Source organism: Harmonia axyridis, chromosome 3, assembly GCF_914767665.1.
Source record: "Harmonia axyridis chromosome 3, icHarAxyr1.1, whole genome shotgun sequence".
Classification (NCBI taxonomy): Eukaryota; Metazoa; Arthropoda; class Insecta; order Coleoptera; family Coccinellidae; genus Harmonia; species Harmonia axyridis.
Genome location: NC_059503.1, coordinates 40,080,693 through 40,099,003, shown reverse-complemented (window position 1 = coordinate 40,099,003; position 18,311 = coordinate 40,080,693). Strand labels below are relative to the sequence as shown.

Below are 18,311 nucleotides of genomic sequence, written 5' to 3'. Positions count from 1 at the left end.
TTCGAGTCGAACACGAGGATTTTTGCACCTGCATGAATGCTTTTGGTTAAAAAAATATTACTTTGTTTTGTGTTTTTTCAATTTTTTTCACAGGAAAAATACTATTTGACAAGATTATTTCAATTTTTGGTGACAACAGCTATGAAGTTTTTCCGCTGATGAACTGCAGACAGGTGCTGTCAAACAGTTTTTTCATCTAGAAATCATTTGAAATTCAAAATTGAGTGTTTGTTATCGGTGGAAATCAAGACGAGGGAAATAGTCAATAGAATAATTATTATCTAGTTGATAACAAAATCTATATTCGTTCAAAATATTTTGAATTCTTTAAGGGCCTCTGCACTTGAGCTTATCGTCAAGGATTCGTCATCCAGAAGCCCTAAGAACTTCAACCTCGAAAGACTAAAATTACAGTACGCGTTATAACTTCTAAGTGGATATATTAAATATCTCTTCCAATTCTTCAGTTTAGTGTTTAGTTGACTATTAAGTATTTCCGTATTAAAAATGTTCAAAGCGTTGTTGTTTTCAATTGCTTGCCTGGCTTTTCTTGCCACAACAAACGGTCATAGTTATCATTTAGGATCATGTCCATATGTGGAACCTCAAAGAAGTTTTAATATGCAAAAGGTGAGAAATTTCACTAGATTTACATTTTCAGCCTAAAAAAATATGTACCTAGATAGTCATAATATCATTATCCAATGTTTCTGATTGTATGTAGGTAGACAGTAGAATATAGATAATTAAAAAACATTGAATATGAAGATGTAAATCATAGAAGTTCAATGTTTCTAACTTTTCAATCTATTGTTTGTTTTTAATTCGGAATGCTGGAAGTGTTAATTGGTGTGTCAATCGATAAAGTGATGAATTGTGAATTTATATTTGAACGAAACATACTGCAGTTTTTAGAGTATGGTTTTTTATCTCTCTTATCTCAAAATAATCCAACACTCGAAAAAAATATATAAAAATATCAATGGGTAAAGATTTAATGAATTCAAATAATAAAGTGATTGAACCAACGTGATTACCAACTAAGGCTGCCGCCAGACATTTGGACACCATGCTTTACCTAATTTATCTGAATTTTCTTTGGAAAAGCCTCTGTTATTTCTCTAGAGCATCTTTTCAATTTCATATGAGATCATATTTTTCAACTTAAAATCACTATGTCCTGTTTATCGAAGGACATTTTTTCGATTTCCTCAAAAAACGTCCTACATTCCTTAAAAGTATGACGGTCCATAAGTCTAGTAAAAAGATGACTCAGTGCTTCAAGGTTCATTTCAGTACCTATTTGTTTTTCCTTAACTAGTTATGGGCGTCTATTCGATTTCAATAAAATTGGCTCTACATATTTTATTATTCAACTTAAAAGTGGCATTTTCACTGAGAAAACATTCTATTTTTAAAAAGTATTTCTTGTTTCATACTAACTTTGCGCTCTGTCTATTTGGCGCCCAGGCAAAATGTCTGTTTTGCCCGACCTGGTGGCAGCCCTGTTACCAACTTCCATAGAGGATAACATCTGCAGAAGAAGAATTAATATTCAGCACCATAATACGAACCCAGGATCGTTCGTTTCAAATTCATATTTACGGAATTTTAAGTAATAGTAATAGTAATAGTAATAATGTTTATTTCATGATTAGTCTACATTCAAAACAAAATACAGTCATTTTACAATGTAAGAAAATATTGAAAGAAAAAAAAGAAAATCGTGACATGAAACAAACAGAAATCAAATTTTCTCGAAGGTGAGCTCCCGGAGGAGCTATAATACTTTATGGCTATGATAACGCCTTTCTTAGAAATTATTGTTTTCATATCTGTTTTCTTAATTTTTATTCTCAAAAATCATGGATCATGCTCTTGAACTTAGTAGGAAGATCAGTGCGGTATCTTAACCGATTTGTTTGTGGATCTATACCAGATGGTAGTTGAGGAACTACAACTCTCAATGATCAATCAATCACTTCCAACGGTTTTTTCCCACTTTTTTCCTAAATAATAAAAGAAACATGGTTTAGGTTTGGTAATCAACTATTCCTTTATATATTTATTAACTAATTACAACATTTTATTTTTCTTCTAATTAGATATTCTTTACGTATTTCCTCTGCGTAGATATCCTGCTTCAAGGATCTTCAAACAAAACGTATTAGATTGGTAGATACCTAAGTCAGGCGAGCGAGATGGCCAATTATGAGATCCTCCCCTGCCGAACCAGGGGTACACATTATTCAAATACTGAATAATGTTTTTCAGTGGGAATATTAAAAAACATTCCTCTTTTGTTTCTGTTTGAAGCGTTTATTAGCAATGGAGTCTATTTATCAAAAAACCCAAGGAACTATGCCTGTTCAAACGTGGCGACAGAAAAATGAAACCTAACAATTTATAGTTGTTCAAACGTCCACAGAAGATCTTCTATGAGATTTGAGCCTTTTAAAAGATTTTGGATTTTCCCCCCATCGTATATATTCATTTTTATTATTGAATATTTCATATTTGGTAATTATGGTCAAGACCAGAGGGAAAAATTAAGCACCTTCGTTCTTGAGTGCTATGGCTCGACTAAATTTTATTGTAGAAAGTTAGAGTGAGATGGAGCTTTTGGGCACAAATTAACACTCCCACTTTCACAAAATTTCAATTGAATTGTTACAATAACTTTGTTTTACAATTCCAAATGTTCCTGAAACACATAATGCTTTCCACAACTAACACCTTTTGTTAGTAGGTCATTAGGTATATCAGCTATCTACAAATATTTTTATGCTTGTATACTGATCAATTAATCTATCCAATAAAGTATATCTGATGAAATGATGTCTAACATCAATATTTTTAGATCTTTTGTGATGTAATGGATTCATAGCCAAATTCTGAGCGCTCAGATTGTCATTAGGTATAAAAGATCGAATTAATTTTATAACTTACTCGAAATGGGTTGGAGGTATGAGTATTTCACTCTAAAAAAAAAATAAAATAAAGATAAAATTAAACATTTCCTACGTTCCTCTCATTCCAGATGATGGGGATTTGGTATGCAATTGAGAAAACAGGTACCGCTAGCTCCTGCGTGGTATATAACTTTTCCAAGACAGATGAACCTTATGAGTATGATTTGGTCCAAACAAGTCAACATTTCATATTGAAATATACTCCTATAGAACATGTCTACAAATACACTGGACGTCTCACCGTTCCAGATCCTGTTACTCCAGCAAAGATGTCTGTCAAGTTTCCATTGAGTGAGTATATCGACAATCTCCTTTTTTTTTTCAGCCCTCTATCATCCACTCCTGTATGTAAGCCTCTTCCATAGTTTTCCATTCATATCTGTCCCTGGCTTGTTGTTCCCAGTTTCTACCCGCTATTTTCCTTATATCATCTACCCATCTGCATTGTGGTCTGCCTCGACTTCTCTTTGTTTCGCGTGGTCTCCACTGTAGCGTCCGCACTGTCCATCTCTCTCTGTTCTGTCTAGATAGATCAATTGAAAATTAATGAATGGCAGACAATTTGAACAAAAACAACTATTTATTTGAGTTCCAAGTAATTTTTGATTTTCAATATTTTCAGATGTGGCTGGATCATCAAATTTCACAATAATCTCCACCGATTACGATTCGTATGCCCTCATATTTACCTGTCAGAAATTGGCCTTTGCTAACAGACAGTCTGCCACCATTTTGTCAAGGGATAAGGTTTTGGACAAGGACCTTCTTATAAAGGTAAATGTATAGTTGAATTATAGTATTATAAAAGAATACTCAATATCAAGAACGGTGTAAGTATGAAAAAAACCGTTTTCGAAATGAAAGCAAAAAACTCTATCAATGGGTATGACATGACAATGCTCAGAGTTTGTGTACTTCAGGAAGGCACACTTCTGTAGGCCAGCTCCTGATGTGACCACTAAAGAGATTGTTACATATATGAGCAGGATCGATAATCTCCTTAGGAATAAGGTGAGACTAATATAGAATGTTTCTAAATTGGTGGTACAGACGAAGAAAATGGGAGATTTCTTCGATAACTAGTTTAACGAGTTTTTGCTACAGATTGGGTGAATAAGGTTTTTTCTCGAGTACCAAAATTGAATGAGTCATCTTAGCTTACTAACTAGATCTTTCAAATAATTTGGATTTTCCTGAGGATCACCAGAGAATTGTTTGAAATTATTTCTCGAAATTCGTATCAAATACGACTACAAGAAACCAAACAATGTAGTACTGGACCAAAGTTTTTTATATTTTTCTAAACTACCAGTGGTTCACCAAGAAACAGTTCTGGAGGAAAGAAGCGGGCACTGTTCCAGAAAAAATATCACTGTAGATTTGCATTCAAAAAAAGCATATCGATGATGAAAACTTCAAATTAAAATATCTATGTCATATTCAAAATAATTTTCCTACAACTGCTATGACAAGTAGTGTATTCTTCACAGCTTACTCAATTTCAAAACTATGTATTGCTCATACTGTTGGAAATATCATTCCCCACGGCACTTTGCCAACACCTCGCTTGGTAGACCAATGAAATTGCGCTTTTGAGTCGTTTCTATGGAAACGCAATAAATTAGTACATACTGTCAACGAAGGCCATTTTGATTTGAATCAAGTTCATTACTTGAATTATTGAAATTTGTGCAGTTGTAGGCAAAGTATAGTGTGCAACATGTGGAGAAAGCTTTTTTCTCGGTCGTGTGTTTGCGGCACTCGCCTTTCAGGCTCGTGCCACAAACTTCCACACTCGCGAGAAAAGTTGGTCTTTCCCCACTTGTTGCACAATATACGATTTCTTTTGAAGGGTGAGTGCTATAAAAAAGAACTTTAACACCCTGTATTTCGAGAATAAAGCATTTTGTTGTTTGCGTTTGCCCATATATATAGGATATTTTTCTTAAAATTATTGGAGGAATCTCTCGCTTTTGTTTGAAGCTACAATTTTGAAATACCCTGTTTGCCAAATCGACCCTGGTTTTTAAAGGCTACATTCCAAGCCAATCGACCTCAGTTAATATGTTAGTAAATATTCACAATAGAAATACATCGAGGGCAGGTTCATTATGAATATTTGGATTTATTATAGAGCTTGTGAAAAATATCAAATTCTTCAAGCAGGGTACAGAAATTAAACATGAACACACTGATAAAACAAATAAATTTACTGCCTTTCTGAAGCAACAATCTACATCACGATGATCCAAAGTAATTAGATCAAATGTAGTCCCAAGAGAAATAATGTCTTTTCAAACATAAAAATAAAGCGTCCTTCTTGAGGAGTTATTTGTGTTCAAAACAAAAATCCATCAATCATTTCGTATCATTTTTTTTTCAGCTCCGAGATATACTATCAGAGAATGAAATTGACCCTCATGACCTTTCAATCATAAGCCAAGCAAATTGCCCCAAACTCAACAATGAGTCACATGTCATTGACATTGATGATGAAACTCTTTCTGCCAAGACAGCAGGAAACGTTATAAGAGGAACTGGAAACGCAATTGCTAGTGGTGCCGAATTTGCTGTCGAGGGTGTTGGAACTATCATTAATAAAGTGAGATCTGACAAAAAACCAGAAAAATGAGATAAAAAAAAAATAAATGTCGAATTGTGATATGTATTAAGAAATAAATAAGGTTTAATTTTATTGATGAACTAATTCATTTCACCGCAAGAATGATGATTTGTGAAAACATTTTTCATCTTTCCCTTGAAATTTTCTTATATATGTACTTAGGAATTTTTACCACTGATATACACCTACCGGCTAAAAATCTGAAGTTAGTTGTCCAAGAACTTTAGTAATTTTTCAATCGATTTCAATTGTCTCTACGTCAAATCGAAGATAAGTTCTTCTTCTTCTTAGTGCAACGCTTATCCAGCCGAAATGAGGCCCAGTGGCCCATTGTTCATCCGCATCGTTCTGGAGAGACTCAGATCCTCAGACAAAAATATAGCGAGGCTGGCAGGAGGGGTCTCACTATAGAAATAGTAGGTGTTGGATTTCCTAGGTGTGTTTACCTTAACCAAGTCAAGTCACCACAGTTGAATAATATGTGTTCGACCGTTTCATCAGTGCTCCTGCACCAGCGGCATAGAGAGCAGCTCGTGAGATAAGTTCTTTGGTTTCAAACAAACTCCAGAAAAGTTTTTCCAATTATATGATATTAATACATACATGTATATATAAATATATATATATATATATATATATATATATATATATATATATATATATATATATATATATATATATATATTTATATAGTTCGCATTAAAAATCTGAGTCTTGGCTTGATTTCAAGGAACTCGTAGGATAAAATACGTATCGAATAATCAATTATTATAAAAGTTTTAGAATACTTATTACTCTATTATTATTAGAATTTCATCTGTGACGAGGACTGTTGAAATATTTTGTGTATCATTATCTAAATTTCTTCTTGATAAAGAGGATTGGTATTTATAAGCCACCCAAGGGTTTCAAATATACGAGGAATCGTAGTAGCAATGTTCACTAAATTCAAGAATACAAAAAGCACAGCTTGCGCTATGAATCCAAATCTCTTCGAATGGTATAATTCTTAATATCAAAAGTTGTTCAGTTTCTGCCAATTTCTTTATCACATCAGGAATTTCACCAGGATCTGAACTGTTGCAGTGAGCTTTGGGTCGTCATGCAGTTTTTTTGCTACTAAGGTGTTTATTGCAACGACGACATAGCAATAAACTTAATTTGCTAGTAAATTCTCTAGGTTAATAAGAAACTTGAGATGAATTTATTTTGTGATTCGAAACATGATTGGGAAAACATCTTTCAGTTCAAACCCAACAAATCTGATCACTTCTATTTGTCAATTTTCAGCAGGACGTACCTGAGACATATATTCTCTTACCTCACTTTAACGGGCCACTCGCCAACCATTAGTTTGCTTCAACCTGAGAGTTATGCTCTCGTGAGGCACTTAACCAGCATCTCGCTGAACATAAGTTCTTCTTGCTCTAACTTGAGAGATAAGCTTTCGTAAGGCACTCAAATGAGCCACTCGTTGATCGTTTGTTTGCCTTCTCCAATCTTAGAAATTTAACCCACTTGAACGAGCCGCTCGCCAAACATTAGTTATGTAGTGACTCTGTCTATTCACAGATGGCGCTATGGCTGCTCGCACAACACTACTTTGGCCTTGGCGGATTTAAATGGGTTGTCGCGTTGCAACAGAGTCACTTCTTCATGATGGTGTGAGGAGGTGTGTCTTAGGCTGAGATCGCTGGATATCCTAACTGATGAGTCCACCAGCGATCTCGAGACGAACCACAAAAGCCCTTAGGGGAGGGCGCACCTCTTAACTTGGCTCGATAACGTCTCGCCAATGTTTCTTTTGTTCTCGTGAGGCACTTAACTCTTTACTACGCAATTTTCCCAAATGCGGAAAATTATTCTCAGATTGTTTTATGGATACAGAAGCTAGTTTTTTATTAAAAATGGAAATTTTCTGTTGCAAATTTGCTATACTGCGCAGCAAAAGAAGAGACTACTAGTAGATGAAGGTTCATGCTTATATGAAACATAATTCTCATGCATCACACTGTAAATTATGAAATCTATGAATCTATAGAGACAATTATTGTACAGTAGTTAACTCTACATTTTTCGCATATAAGCAAAGAAAATCCTCTACATTTAAGGAACTTGCAGCGTCCTCTTTTATCATCTTGTATTGGACAGTGCTGGAAAGCATTCTTCCTCACTGACCCAGGTGGAAACGCAGTAGCAAATTTTTTCTTCATTTCGGATTCTATTTCTTTATCCAGACCGAAAGGTCTGCCACGTTTATTGGTTCTATTGGGAACTCTGCACAGACGTTCAGCAACTTCTGCTCTTTAATTGCAACAATAAAACGTCGGATTCGTTTCGTTGTTTACAAATCTTTCTATACATTAGTACCCACGAACCATATTTTGTCACATCCAATAAATGATTGAAAATTCGGAGATGCCATATTTCAGAAAGAATTCTAATTTCATATTTACCAAGCAAACTATCTGTGAGATCCACTCCCCCCACATTGCTCCACATTATTGGGGCATTCAATTATAATTTTCTGCTTTTTTGTTTATCGAATCTATAGACCTGCTGCTTCAGCATTTCATCGCAATATGTAAATAATAAATGTAACTAGCTTTTTATCTTCTCAAAGCACAGCAGAAGTTTTTGTATTATCAATTTCGGAAATATATGCAAACGAAATTTCCCTTTTCCCTTTTTTTATGGATGAAAAAATCATCCTCAAGATAATCTTCATCATTTTCTAAACCATCAATACTCATATAGCTCAAATGTACTACAATATATTCAAGTTCATCTTGAGTCAGCTTTTGCTTTGATGTCATCTGTAATGTAGCAAATATGATACATAAATTTTGAACTTGAATTTATTTTTATTTTCAGTGGAAATCTTACGAAAGAAGAATACCTATACATAAATGCACATACCTTTACGTTCACCATCGGTTCTTTTTCAATCCTCTGAATAATAAAATATGAAGTTTGATTATCAGATTATCTGAAAGCGTTTGAATAACTTATAGCGGACGACTGCATCTAGAATAGTGTTCTGCAACTTGTGTTGCATTCAATTCAGAGCCACACGGTAAGAGCCAATAAGAAACGAGTAAAATTTACGGAATCTTATACAGTGAGCCCGAGCAGAAAACGTTCAGTTCATTCATATTGGAACATATTTGAAAATGTTGCATATATGCTACAATGTATAATGTGCAATTAAAGGTTAAACGAGCCTCTCGTTGATCAGTTTTTTGCCTTCTCTAGAGTTATACTCTTTTACCCCGCTAAAACGAGCCACTCGCCAAACATTAGTTTCCTTTGCTCGGGCTGGCGCGAGTAATTTATGCGCCTGAGGCGAAGAACTTTTTGGCGCCCCTGTTAAAAAAGGATCAATAACATGACCTCCTTCATTTCAGTAGTTTTATTTTTGAACTTCTTTGAAATCACAAAAACTGTAACTTTCTTGATTGAATTCTAGCAAAATCATCTATAATATCTTCAAAATCAATTTTGCTACTAATTACTAATACCTTTAAAAGTTAGTGGAAAATTGTATTTTTTCAAAACCTCACCGTTTAGTTATGAAATGCTCTTGAACAATAGAGAAAAAATTTTATACTTCTTCACATTTACAAGCTGCATCGTTAATTACTAAATTCAGCGAATTGGAAGAACAAGGAACAAAGAAGGCTTCCGGGTTTTCATTAAGAATAATAATAATACTTCACGTGCCTGCTTTTGCAGAAAAGTCAAATCGAATAAAACAAAATGTATGTCTATGTGTCTATTTACCTTACGGTTTTTACCCTCTAGGTGTTTTGATTTATTCCTGGATTTCTTCGACGCCGATAAACAATGCGTAATATATCTGATTTTCACATTCACAAGACACTGCGTACGATCGATGTAAGATACAAAGGACGGTAGGGCATACAAAGCTTCGAAAACTAATTGGGATTAAAAACATGAGTTCCGCTGAAAACATTTGGCATTTTACAGAAACTACTTATGAATGCAAAATCGTAGGAATTCTCCATATCTTGAATTTGTAAAGAACTTCCACATAATTCGAAAGCGAAGGTAGTGTTGTTTTTCGTATTTGTGAAAAACATTTCATCCTTCTTTCAATTAGAGAGTAATAGGCAATACTGTTTATATTGGTTTGATTGCCATGTGTTATTTATTAAACAGGCGGCTTAGTAAAGACAGTGTGGAGATTTTTATTGTGGGGAATATTAATGAACGCAGCAGAGCGTTAAACCTCATGTTGTTTTAAGAATCAAGACTATATTTTTTTTTAGAAATATGAAAAGGCGGCCACAAACTGAGCTAATTTGCGCCTCCTAATAGAGGCGCCTGAAAGAGTCGCTTCACTGTTTCACCCCTTACGCCGGCCCTACCTATGATCTAACCTGAAAGTTTTGCTCTCGTGAGGCACTTGAGCCTCCTCTCGCTGAACATAAGTTTTATTTGCTTTAACCTGAGAGATATGCTCTCGTAAGGCACAAAATGCCTTTCGCTGTGCACTTCTCGTTAGTAGTATTAGTTCAAGGACGCTCAAAACATATAATTGACAGGGATTACCACCACGTGATTTTTCTCGTGTTAGTCAAACTTTGGTATCCATTCCATATTATTATTATTATTCATTTTCCCTGTGACCAAACTTTGAACGGTGTACGAAGTTGTACATTCACTTCATCTTCTTTCTTTTTTTGAAGCAAATAAATGGAAGGCGTCACTGTACGACGACTTTCACGAAAGTATAATTTAAGCTATTTTGTAATGTTTTGGTAGTTTTTTTTTTACGAATATTTCATGAAAATATTTACTTTCCTTCATGAAGATTTGTGTTTGAGGAAATAATGTGTAGATCCCATAAAAATTGTTGTTTGTTATAAGAAATATCTCTAATTTCCATTGGAACTGAGCAACCAGGTGGTGGTGCTCCCTCTTAATGACATTATACGGTAGGATTTATACATATTGCTTCTTAAAGTCTCCCCTATATTTGCATGTCGATGGTTTTGATCTTCCCCTCCCAAGCAGAAGAGCTACCCGCCAATTCCTTTTTGTTTAATTTGAATAATTCTCCCAAACGAAATAATAGGTACCTATATGTATATATTTCAATATGCCCTAGAATGAATCTAATGACAATTATATCATATCGTGAAAAGGATAATAATATAATAATATTAATAGCCACTCATTTGATAGTTTGTACGATGACCACGATTAAGAATTGTTCAACTGAAATCCTAGTAACCATACTCTAATTTACAAAATCTTCATAAAGGTGTAACGAATCTTTTGACAACGTTGTTGTCGTCTTACTTTTTGGTAAATTTCAGTTTTACTTGAAATATAGTTTCTAAACTATGTTTTTGAAACAACTTTGACGAAATGTTCATTGAGCGCTCATAAAGATTCTTCAGATGTGAATGTGTGGTAAGTACCTACAACTTCAGTAAAATATTAACCAAATATTATATGTTATTATATAATATGTTTTATAGATTGAGAGATTTTTGATGACACAAAATGACTGAATATAAAAGCGTACAGATAAGTACAACTCGCAACATAAGAAAATAGTTATAGAAGCACATTATAATTTTGAGGCAGATAGAACCTAGAAGATGTCAAAAAGTCATATGTCAATACGAAAACGTCAACGATTAAATAGGAAATTTTGAGGGATAAAAGTATAATGGGTGATCGAAAAACCGATGTTAAAAATGAAACTGATAGGAGAAGGAGACGTCACCTACTCCTCTCTCATTGTCAAGGAAGTGGAGATGCTAATCTTCCTATTTTGGAATCAATGATGAAATCATACCTTACTGATGACATGATGGATAAGTTCCATCTTGGTGGTAAGAAGAAGGATTACCTCAGACATTTATTGAGTAAACAAGCTAAACATGAGGGGGATCGAAGTAGCAAGAAAAAAATCGTAGAAATGAGTCCTACGGTACCAGAAAAAAATATATCGCATCAATTGATGGTAAAATATGCTCAGAATCTTCCAACGTATGGTATGGATCGCCATATATTGGAGAACATTAAGAGAATGGTAGGAAGGGAAGCAGTGTTATATCCTCAGATTGTTGAAGAAATGTTGGCCGAAACCAGGGAAAATTTTCTGTATGTTACACATAAGAGTGGTGTCAATATGAAGACAAAACCTTTTGATGAATCGACTACCCGGTGTTCGCAAGAGCCTTACAAATTCATGGGAAAAACCGATAGATATCACAAGTTTCTGAAGAATAAGAAAAGGTTGCTTCAAAGGTGATGTATGCCAAACTAGAATAGACATATTACTGCATTATTGGTATTTATCTAGTGTACTGTATAGCCGTATAGGGGAGGACGGGACACTTTTGACTATGGGGTACATTTGAATTCTTCAAATTTTCCGCTTGAAACGCATGTTTCCAGGTACTTCTTTAGATATATCATTTTAAGCAATTAGTTGTTAGTTGACATTGATTTCATCTTTCATCGTTGTTGATTGAACAAGTACCTGAATTATTTCTGGAAACTGCATCTTTTACTTGGGGTGAGTTGAAATAATTGGATTATATGTAAGGTTTTGAATTATTTTTACGTAGACAATGAGTTTATATAGGAATATTTTTCTGTTAATTCAAACCGATTATTAGAATTTCTGGCCGAGTTATGCTCCAAAAGTGTGTAATATGTTGTTGGGAAAATTTGACATAGCTCTCAAAGAGAAGTTTTAACATGTCAAAATTATTACACCATTACTTCTTCTGATTTAAAATCTTCCTGAAATCTCCTAATGTTTTTAGGGTATCATCAGTATGGTGCGAAGTCATAAGGAAAAGACTAATAGTTCTAAAATTATTCAATGAAATATCAATAAAGCGATGGATGATATTGTTTGTGGCAAATAAAGTTACAGGGAACCAAAATTCCATTCATAATATTAACGTCTGTACCGAATCAGGAAAAAGAGGGTTGATGATTCAGGAGCCGAAGACTTAGATACTTATTCATCTGAATACGCAAGTTACAGATAATCAAACACCGCATATAGAAATTATTTAATGGTTCTGTTATTTATTACGTTAAACAGCCGAACACATGGTATGCAAGTGTCCGGAGCTGGCTGGCTTAAGAACCATTCATATGGGTAAGCCGGTCTTGGATACCAGAAAGGTAACGGCCAAGGCCCCTTAGGAGGTTGTCAGTTTTATAAACCTCATTGACGACCTCCTTGGGTTTTCATGAATGAGTAGGGTAAAGAACAAAAGATCTACATGGACGCAGTTCCCGGAAGGCTTACCGAACCAAAACGACCCCAGTTCAAATAATACTAATAATAATAATAATATTGAGTACGTTGGCAGAATTGAAGAAATTCCAGAAGTCGACAAATTTACATAATATCCCTTGAGAAAAAGATTTGAAACGAATACATTTTTTTATTCCGATATTTCTGACGTGAATAAAATGGATATGTTTATTAAATATTATGAATGTGAGGTTAGCTTTGATTATTACAACTCAAAATAAAATAGTCAAAAGTACCCCATACATAGGTCAAAATTCAATCAATTTGAATTTCATAACTATATTGAGAAAACATGGCCCATGAATTTTCGAATCTTTATTGAGATTAATGTGTAATATAGTAAGTTAATTATTGAGTAGAAGGTACCACTGCGTAGGACGCCAACCATTCCCGCAATAATGTACCTCAACAGTCAAGACTAGGGCTGGGACTTTTTCGCCTTTTTATATTCGAATATTCATCCATAAATTTATTCGATTATTCGAATAATTCATTCAAACAACTATTCATGCTTGATTATTCATGAGTAGTCATGAATATTCAACTATTCGTTGATTATTCAGTGATTATTCAATGAATATTCAGTCAATATTCAGTGATTGAACTCATGTTTTAATGTACCAATAAAATCCGAGCGTTTTGATGAGTGAATATACCCTTTGCGACGTGGTATCACAGACAGTAATCTGTGGTGGTATAATCGTTTTGGTGTTTTGCCTCTCGCCATATACGATCTATTAGTGTGACGTCACACACCGCCATTTTTGGTTCTCCTGTCAGTGTTCGGAATCCAAACAAATAAATTGTCATTCAAATTAGTACGGTCTCGTTGAAGGAATTGGCTTATTTTCATAAATAAGAGTATTTGAGGAACGATTTCAGTATTAATTGATAGATCGAAGGAACGAGGTTAATACCAGTAACTTTGAATCCTGTATCATTCCCCAGATTTTGTAAAAAGCCGTGTTTATTAGTTGAACCTCAAGTTCGAACTTACGGCATTAATCTCGATTCTTCTGTCTATCAATTAATAGTGAAATCGTCCTCAAATAATCTTATTTATCAAAATTAGCCAATTTCTTCAACGACAACGTACTAATTTGAATGACAATTTGTTTGTTTGGATTCCGAACACTGACAGGAGTTTATTTATAATTTTAGTTCAATTGTATCTATCAATTTCAATATTATGTAATTCCAGTAATTATAATATTAATAAAACGATTTGTCCGTAGTGAATCACAAAACCTTGTTTTAATCATTCCTGAATAGTGAGTCAAGTGATCATTCAAACTTTCATTCGTAACTTCATAAATATCCAATTACTCACTGAATAGAAAACTATTTACTGAATAATCAGTGAATACTCAACTATTCACTGATTATTCATGAATAGAAAAGTAGTCATTGATTATTCAACTATTCAGTGAATACTCGACTATTCACTGATTATTCATGAATAGAAAAGTAGTCATTGATTATTCAACTATTCAGTGAATATTCATGATTATTCGAATAATGCAAAATGCAATTATTCGAATAATTATTCAATGATTATTCGAATATTCAAATCATTCATTCATGATTCCCAGCCCTAGTCGAGACCAACAACTGGATATGCTCACAGCTAGTTACGAGTAAGAAATAAATATTCAATTAAAACCATCTAGTACTGTTTTAATTGTACAATCCTCACGGATAATACATGGTGTCAGGTTAATCGCTTCTAGTATCAGTGAAAATCAGCTAGTTTACCTGAATTGACGAAGATGAAAAATATGTTCAGACGACCTGAAGCGTTTATCTTGGATAGTAATATTACACACAATCGGAGGAATTCTGGCAAAAAATTGCAGTATTTTCAAAAGCATCTGGTTCAAGTTCTCAGCCTGAAGAGAGAGAGATCGCACAATTTCTCAATCTGATAGGAAGGGCCGGCGTTAGGGGTGAAACAGTGAAGCGACTGTTTCAGGTGCCTCTATTCGGGTACGGCAAATTAACTCAATTTGTGGCCGCCTTTTCATATCTCTAAAAAACAACATGAGATTGGTCCGCTCCGTTGCGTTTATTAATATTCCCCACAATAAAAATCTCCAAACCGTCTTTACTAAGCCGCCTGTTTAATAGATAACACATGGCAACCAAACCAATATAAACAGCATTGCTTATTACCCTAATTGAAAGGAGGATGGGATGAAATGTATTTCACAAATACGAAAAACAACACTACCTTCGCTTTCGAATTATGTGGAAGTTATTTTCACATTTAACATAAGGAAAATTCTTACGATTTTGCATTCAGAACTAGTTTCTGCAATATGCCAAATGTTTTCAGCGGAACACATGTTGTCAATCCCAATTAGTTTTCGAAGCTTTGCACGCCCTACCGCCCTTTGTATCTTCTGCTGTGATAGGTAATTTTTCATCGATCGTACACAGTGTCTCGTGAATATGAAAATCAGATATATTACTTACGCATTGTTCATCGGCGTCGAAGAAATCCAGGAATAAATCAAAATACCTACAGCGTAAAAAAACATAAGGTAAATAGACAGATTGTTCTATTCGATTTGACTTTTCTGCAAAAGCAGGCAAGTGAATTATTATTTTTATTCTTGATGAAAAGCCGGAAGCTCTCTTTGTTCCTTGCTATTGTCATTCGCTGAATTTAGTAATTAACGATAGAGCTTGTAAGTCTGGTGAAGTATCAAATGTGTTCTCTGTTGTTCAAGAGCTTTCCATTTTTTTTTCTTCAAGTTCAACTAAACTCTTGAAGGTCTTAGTAAATAGTAGCAAAATTGATTTTGAAGATATTATAGATGATTTTGTTAGAATTGAATCCAGAAAGGTACAATTATTGTGATTTCAAAGAAATTCAAAAATCAAACTACTGAAATGAAGGAGGTCATGTCATTGATACTTTTTCAACAGGGGTTCCAAAAATTTTATGCCTCGGGCGCCAAAAAATTCTATGCTTCAGGCGCCAAAATTGCTCGCGCCGGCTCTGCTGATAGGTAATGATGCATTGGAGTTATACAACACATTCCGTTATCAGAGACTGAAACAGAGTCCTTGGAAGCAACAAGCAACAAAAAAGAAGTTCGAAAAATATTGCGCACCAATAACTGCGAATTTGATGTACAGGCGCTACAAATTCAACAGCATAACGCAAGAAACAGTTCAGTCATTTGATAGCTTTCTTACAGAGTTACGAAAGGCAGTTAAAACGAAAGGATTTGAAGACCAAGATGAAATAATCAGAGACCGAATTGTCAGGGATATTTGGGACAAAGGCACTCAAGAAAGATTACTTCGAGAGACCAGCTTGAACTTGAACGAAGCTATCGACCTATGTCGAGCGACAGAAATGAGTAAATCATTGTCGAAAATATTGCAAAATGAAATTTATGTAAATGCTCTTAGCCAGCATAAAAGTAGATTAAATTCTGAGCATGTGAACCATATGAATAGTATCAAATTTTGTAACTACAAGCATCTGAAGCAAACTAAATGTCCAGCACTTGGAAAAACCTGTGCCAAATGTCAAAAGAAATATTATTTCGCAGACAAATGTGTCGAATCAAGATGAGTCGAGAAAGAAGTCGAACAAAAATTTCAAGAAGGAAAGAGCAGCGCATGCAGTAAAAGAAAATTCAGATCAAGATGAAGTTAGTGATGGTGAAATAGTGTATGTAAATTCGAGCTTCAAGCTGGAGCTGAAGTTAACGTTTTGCCACTTCATTTACTTGTAAAAGGATTCATAATGAATGCTGGAAATGACCATTTCCAGCCAAAATACACGAACGTAGTATACGTGTCATGGATTGCCGTACATGTTCAAAGATTTGAGGTGTATTACTTATTGTGAATTTTAGTCATCATATTTTAAGGGTGACATCTCGGAAAGAGGTAGGCTGAGGAAATTTTGTTTTAGGAAAAATCCATCTTAATTTGCCTGCTGATTTTGTAGCATGAAGTTAGGAACACCATGTATGTGATGAGTCACCACCACACGAAGGGAAACAAGTACCTAGCTGCTTTTTTGATTGAGAATAACCCAATTGGATTGATAGGTCAATGGGTTCTGATGCCACGGCGATCTTGTTTACCGAATCTCAATTCATTAGATTTTGTTATGAGGCATATGATTTAGCTTTTCTATCTGGTTGAAATCAAATTTCACAAAAAATTCAATGCTGAAATTCAAGATGCTGCAAATCAAATACGAAACAACCCATATCTAATCAGCTGAGTAACGGATTCTTCAGTTCATCGATATGAGTCTTGCGTTCAAGCGAAAGGTGCACCTTTCAAACAATTGTTATTGTTGAGAAGCGCCCAGGAGTGTCTCAAAATGAACCTCAAAGGGGCGCATATCTAAATCACCACGGACAGCCAAGCCACGCTGAGATCCCTGGAGTCGTACTGTCAGGGGTCTCTGCTGACTTGGGAGTGCCGTAACACCATAAAGCAACTGGCCAGAGGAAACAAGGTGACTCTACTATGGGTACCAGGGCACTGTGGTGTTGAAGGAAATGAGAGAGCGGACGAGCTTGCAAAAAGTGCATCTAGGCTAAGACCTGCTGGACCTGAGCCTTTCTGTGGGATAGGAAAAGACCAATACAAAGCTGCGGTCCAGCTATGGGAGTTGAACAGTAGGACAATCCACTGGACTAACACTCCTAGACTTGCTCAGGCAAAGAAATTCGTGAAGATTTCACCTACTTACACCAGAAAACTCCTGAAGCTGTCACGAGCGGAGCTTCGGGTGATGGTGGGACTGCTGACGGGGCACTGTCGGTACAAACATCATTTGTACCGTATGGGTAAGTCAGCAGACGAGATTTGCAGGCTCTGTGGATCGGAAGTAGAAACTTCTGAACACTTGATATGCAAGTGTCCAGAGCTGGCTGGCCTAAGAACCATTCACATGGGCAAGCCGGTCCTGGATACCAGAGAGGTAATGGCCAAGGCCCCTAGGGAGGTTGTCAATTTTATTAACGTCGTTGACGACCTCCCTGGGTTTCTATGAATGAGTAGGGTAGTGAACAAAAGATCTGCATGGTCGCAGTTCCCGGAAGGCTTACCGAAGCAAAACGACCCCAGTTCAAATAATAATAATATTGTTGAGAAAGTTTGATACAAAGTTCAAACATATTTCTGACTTCGATAAAAATATAATTGTTTTCAAATTCTTGTAACTTCTTGGAAAAAAATGATCAGAATGAGTACAGCAATTATTGGTCAAAATTTGTCATAGAGCTTGTAGAACAACCTGAATTGTACTCAGTTATACCCGCTATAAATTTTCACACACAATTATGAATCTTTCTGATAAATCTCTATATTCCACCTAAAAGTATAAGGTGTGTGAATAAGTCTTTCCCGTTTTTTTTCA

The 18,311-nt window shown here is 35.0% G+C and overlaps 2 protein-coding genes across 3 annotated transcripts in view; both read left to right on the top strand.

Annotated features, from left to right (window-relative positions):
* Positions 1-430: 430 nt before the first annotated feature.
* On the top strand, positions 431-5,667 carry LOC123675038 (apolipoprotein D-like). The gene is made up of 4 exons (XM_045610272.1): positions 431-630; positions 3,041-3,263; positions 3,595-3,746; positions 5,356-5,667. Exons 1-4 carry the CDS (start codon positions 508-510, stop codon positions 5,602-5,604), a joined length of 747 nt encoding a protein of 248 aa, XP_045466228.1. The 5' UTR covers positions 431-507; the 3' UTR covers positions 5,605-5,667.
* Positions 5,668-11,251: 5,584 nt separating this feature from the next.
* LOC123675032 (dynein axonemal heavy chain 7-like) overlaps positions 11,252-18,311 on the top strand; it is a 122,518-nt gene continuing 115,458 nt past the window's right edge. For both annotated transcript variants that reach the window (XM_045610259.1, XM_045610258.1), the window contains exon 1: positions 11,252-11,883. In XM_045610259.1, coding sequence (XP_045466215.1) covers positions 11,300-11,883 — 584 coding nt within the window. In that variant the 5' untranslated portion in view covers positions 11,252-11,299. The remainder of the gene's footprint in view (positions 11,884-18,311) is intronic.

Coding starts and splice junctions, on each gene's coding strand:
- LOC123675038 (XM_045610272.1), top strand. CDS start 508: ATGTTCAAAGCGTTGTTGTTTTCAATTGCTTGCCTGGCTTTTCTTGCC. Junction 3,264..3,594: donor GTCTGTCAAGTTTCCATTGA/GTGAGTATATCG, acceptor CAATATTTTCAG/ATGTGGCTGGATCATCAAAT. Junction 3,747..5,355: donor ACAAGGACCTTCTTATAAAG/GTAAATGTATAG, acceptor TTTTTTTTTCAG/CTCCGAGATATACTATCAGA.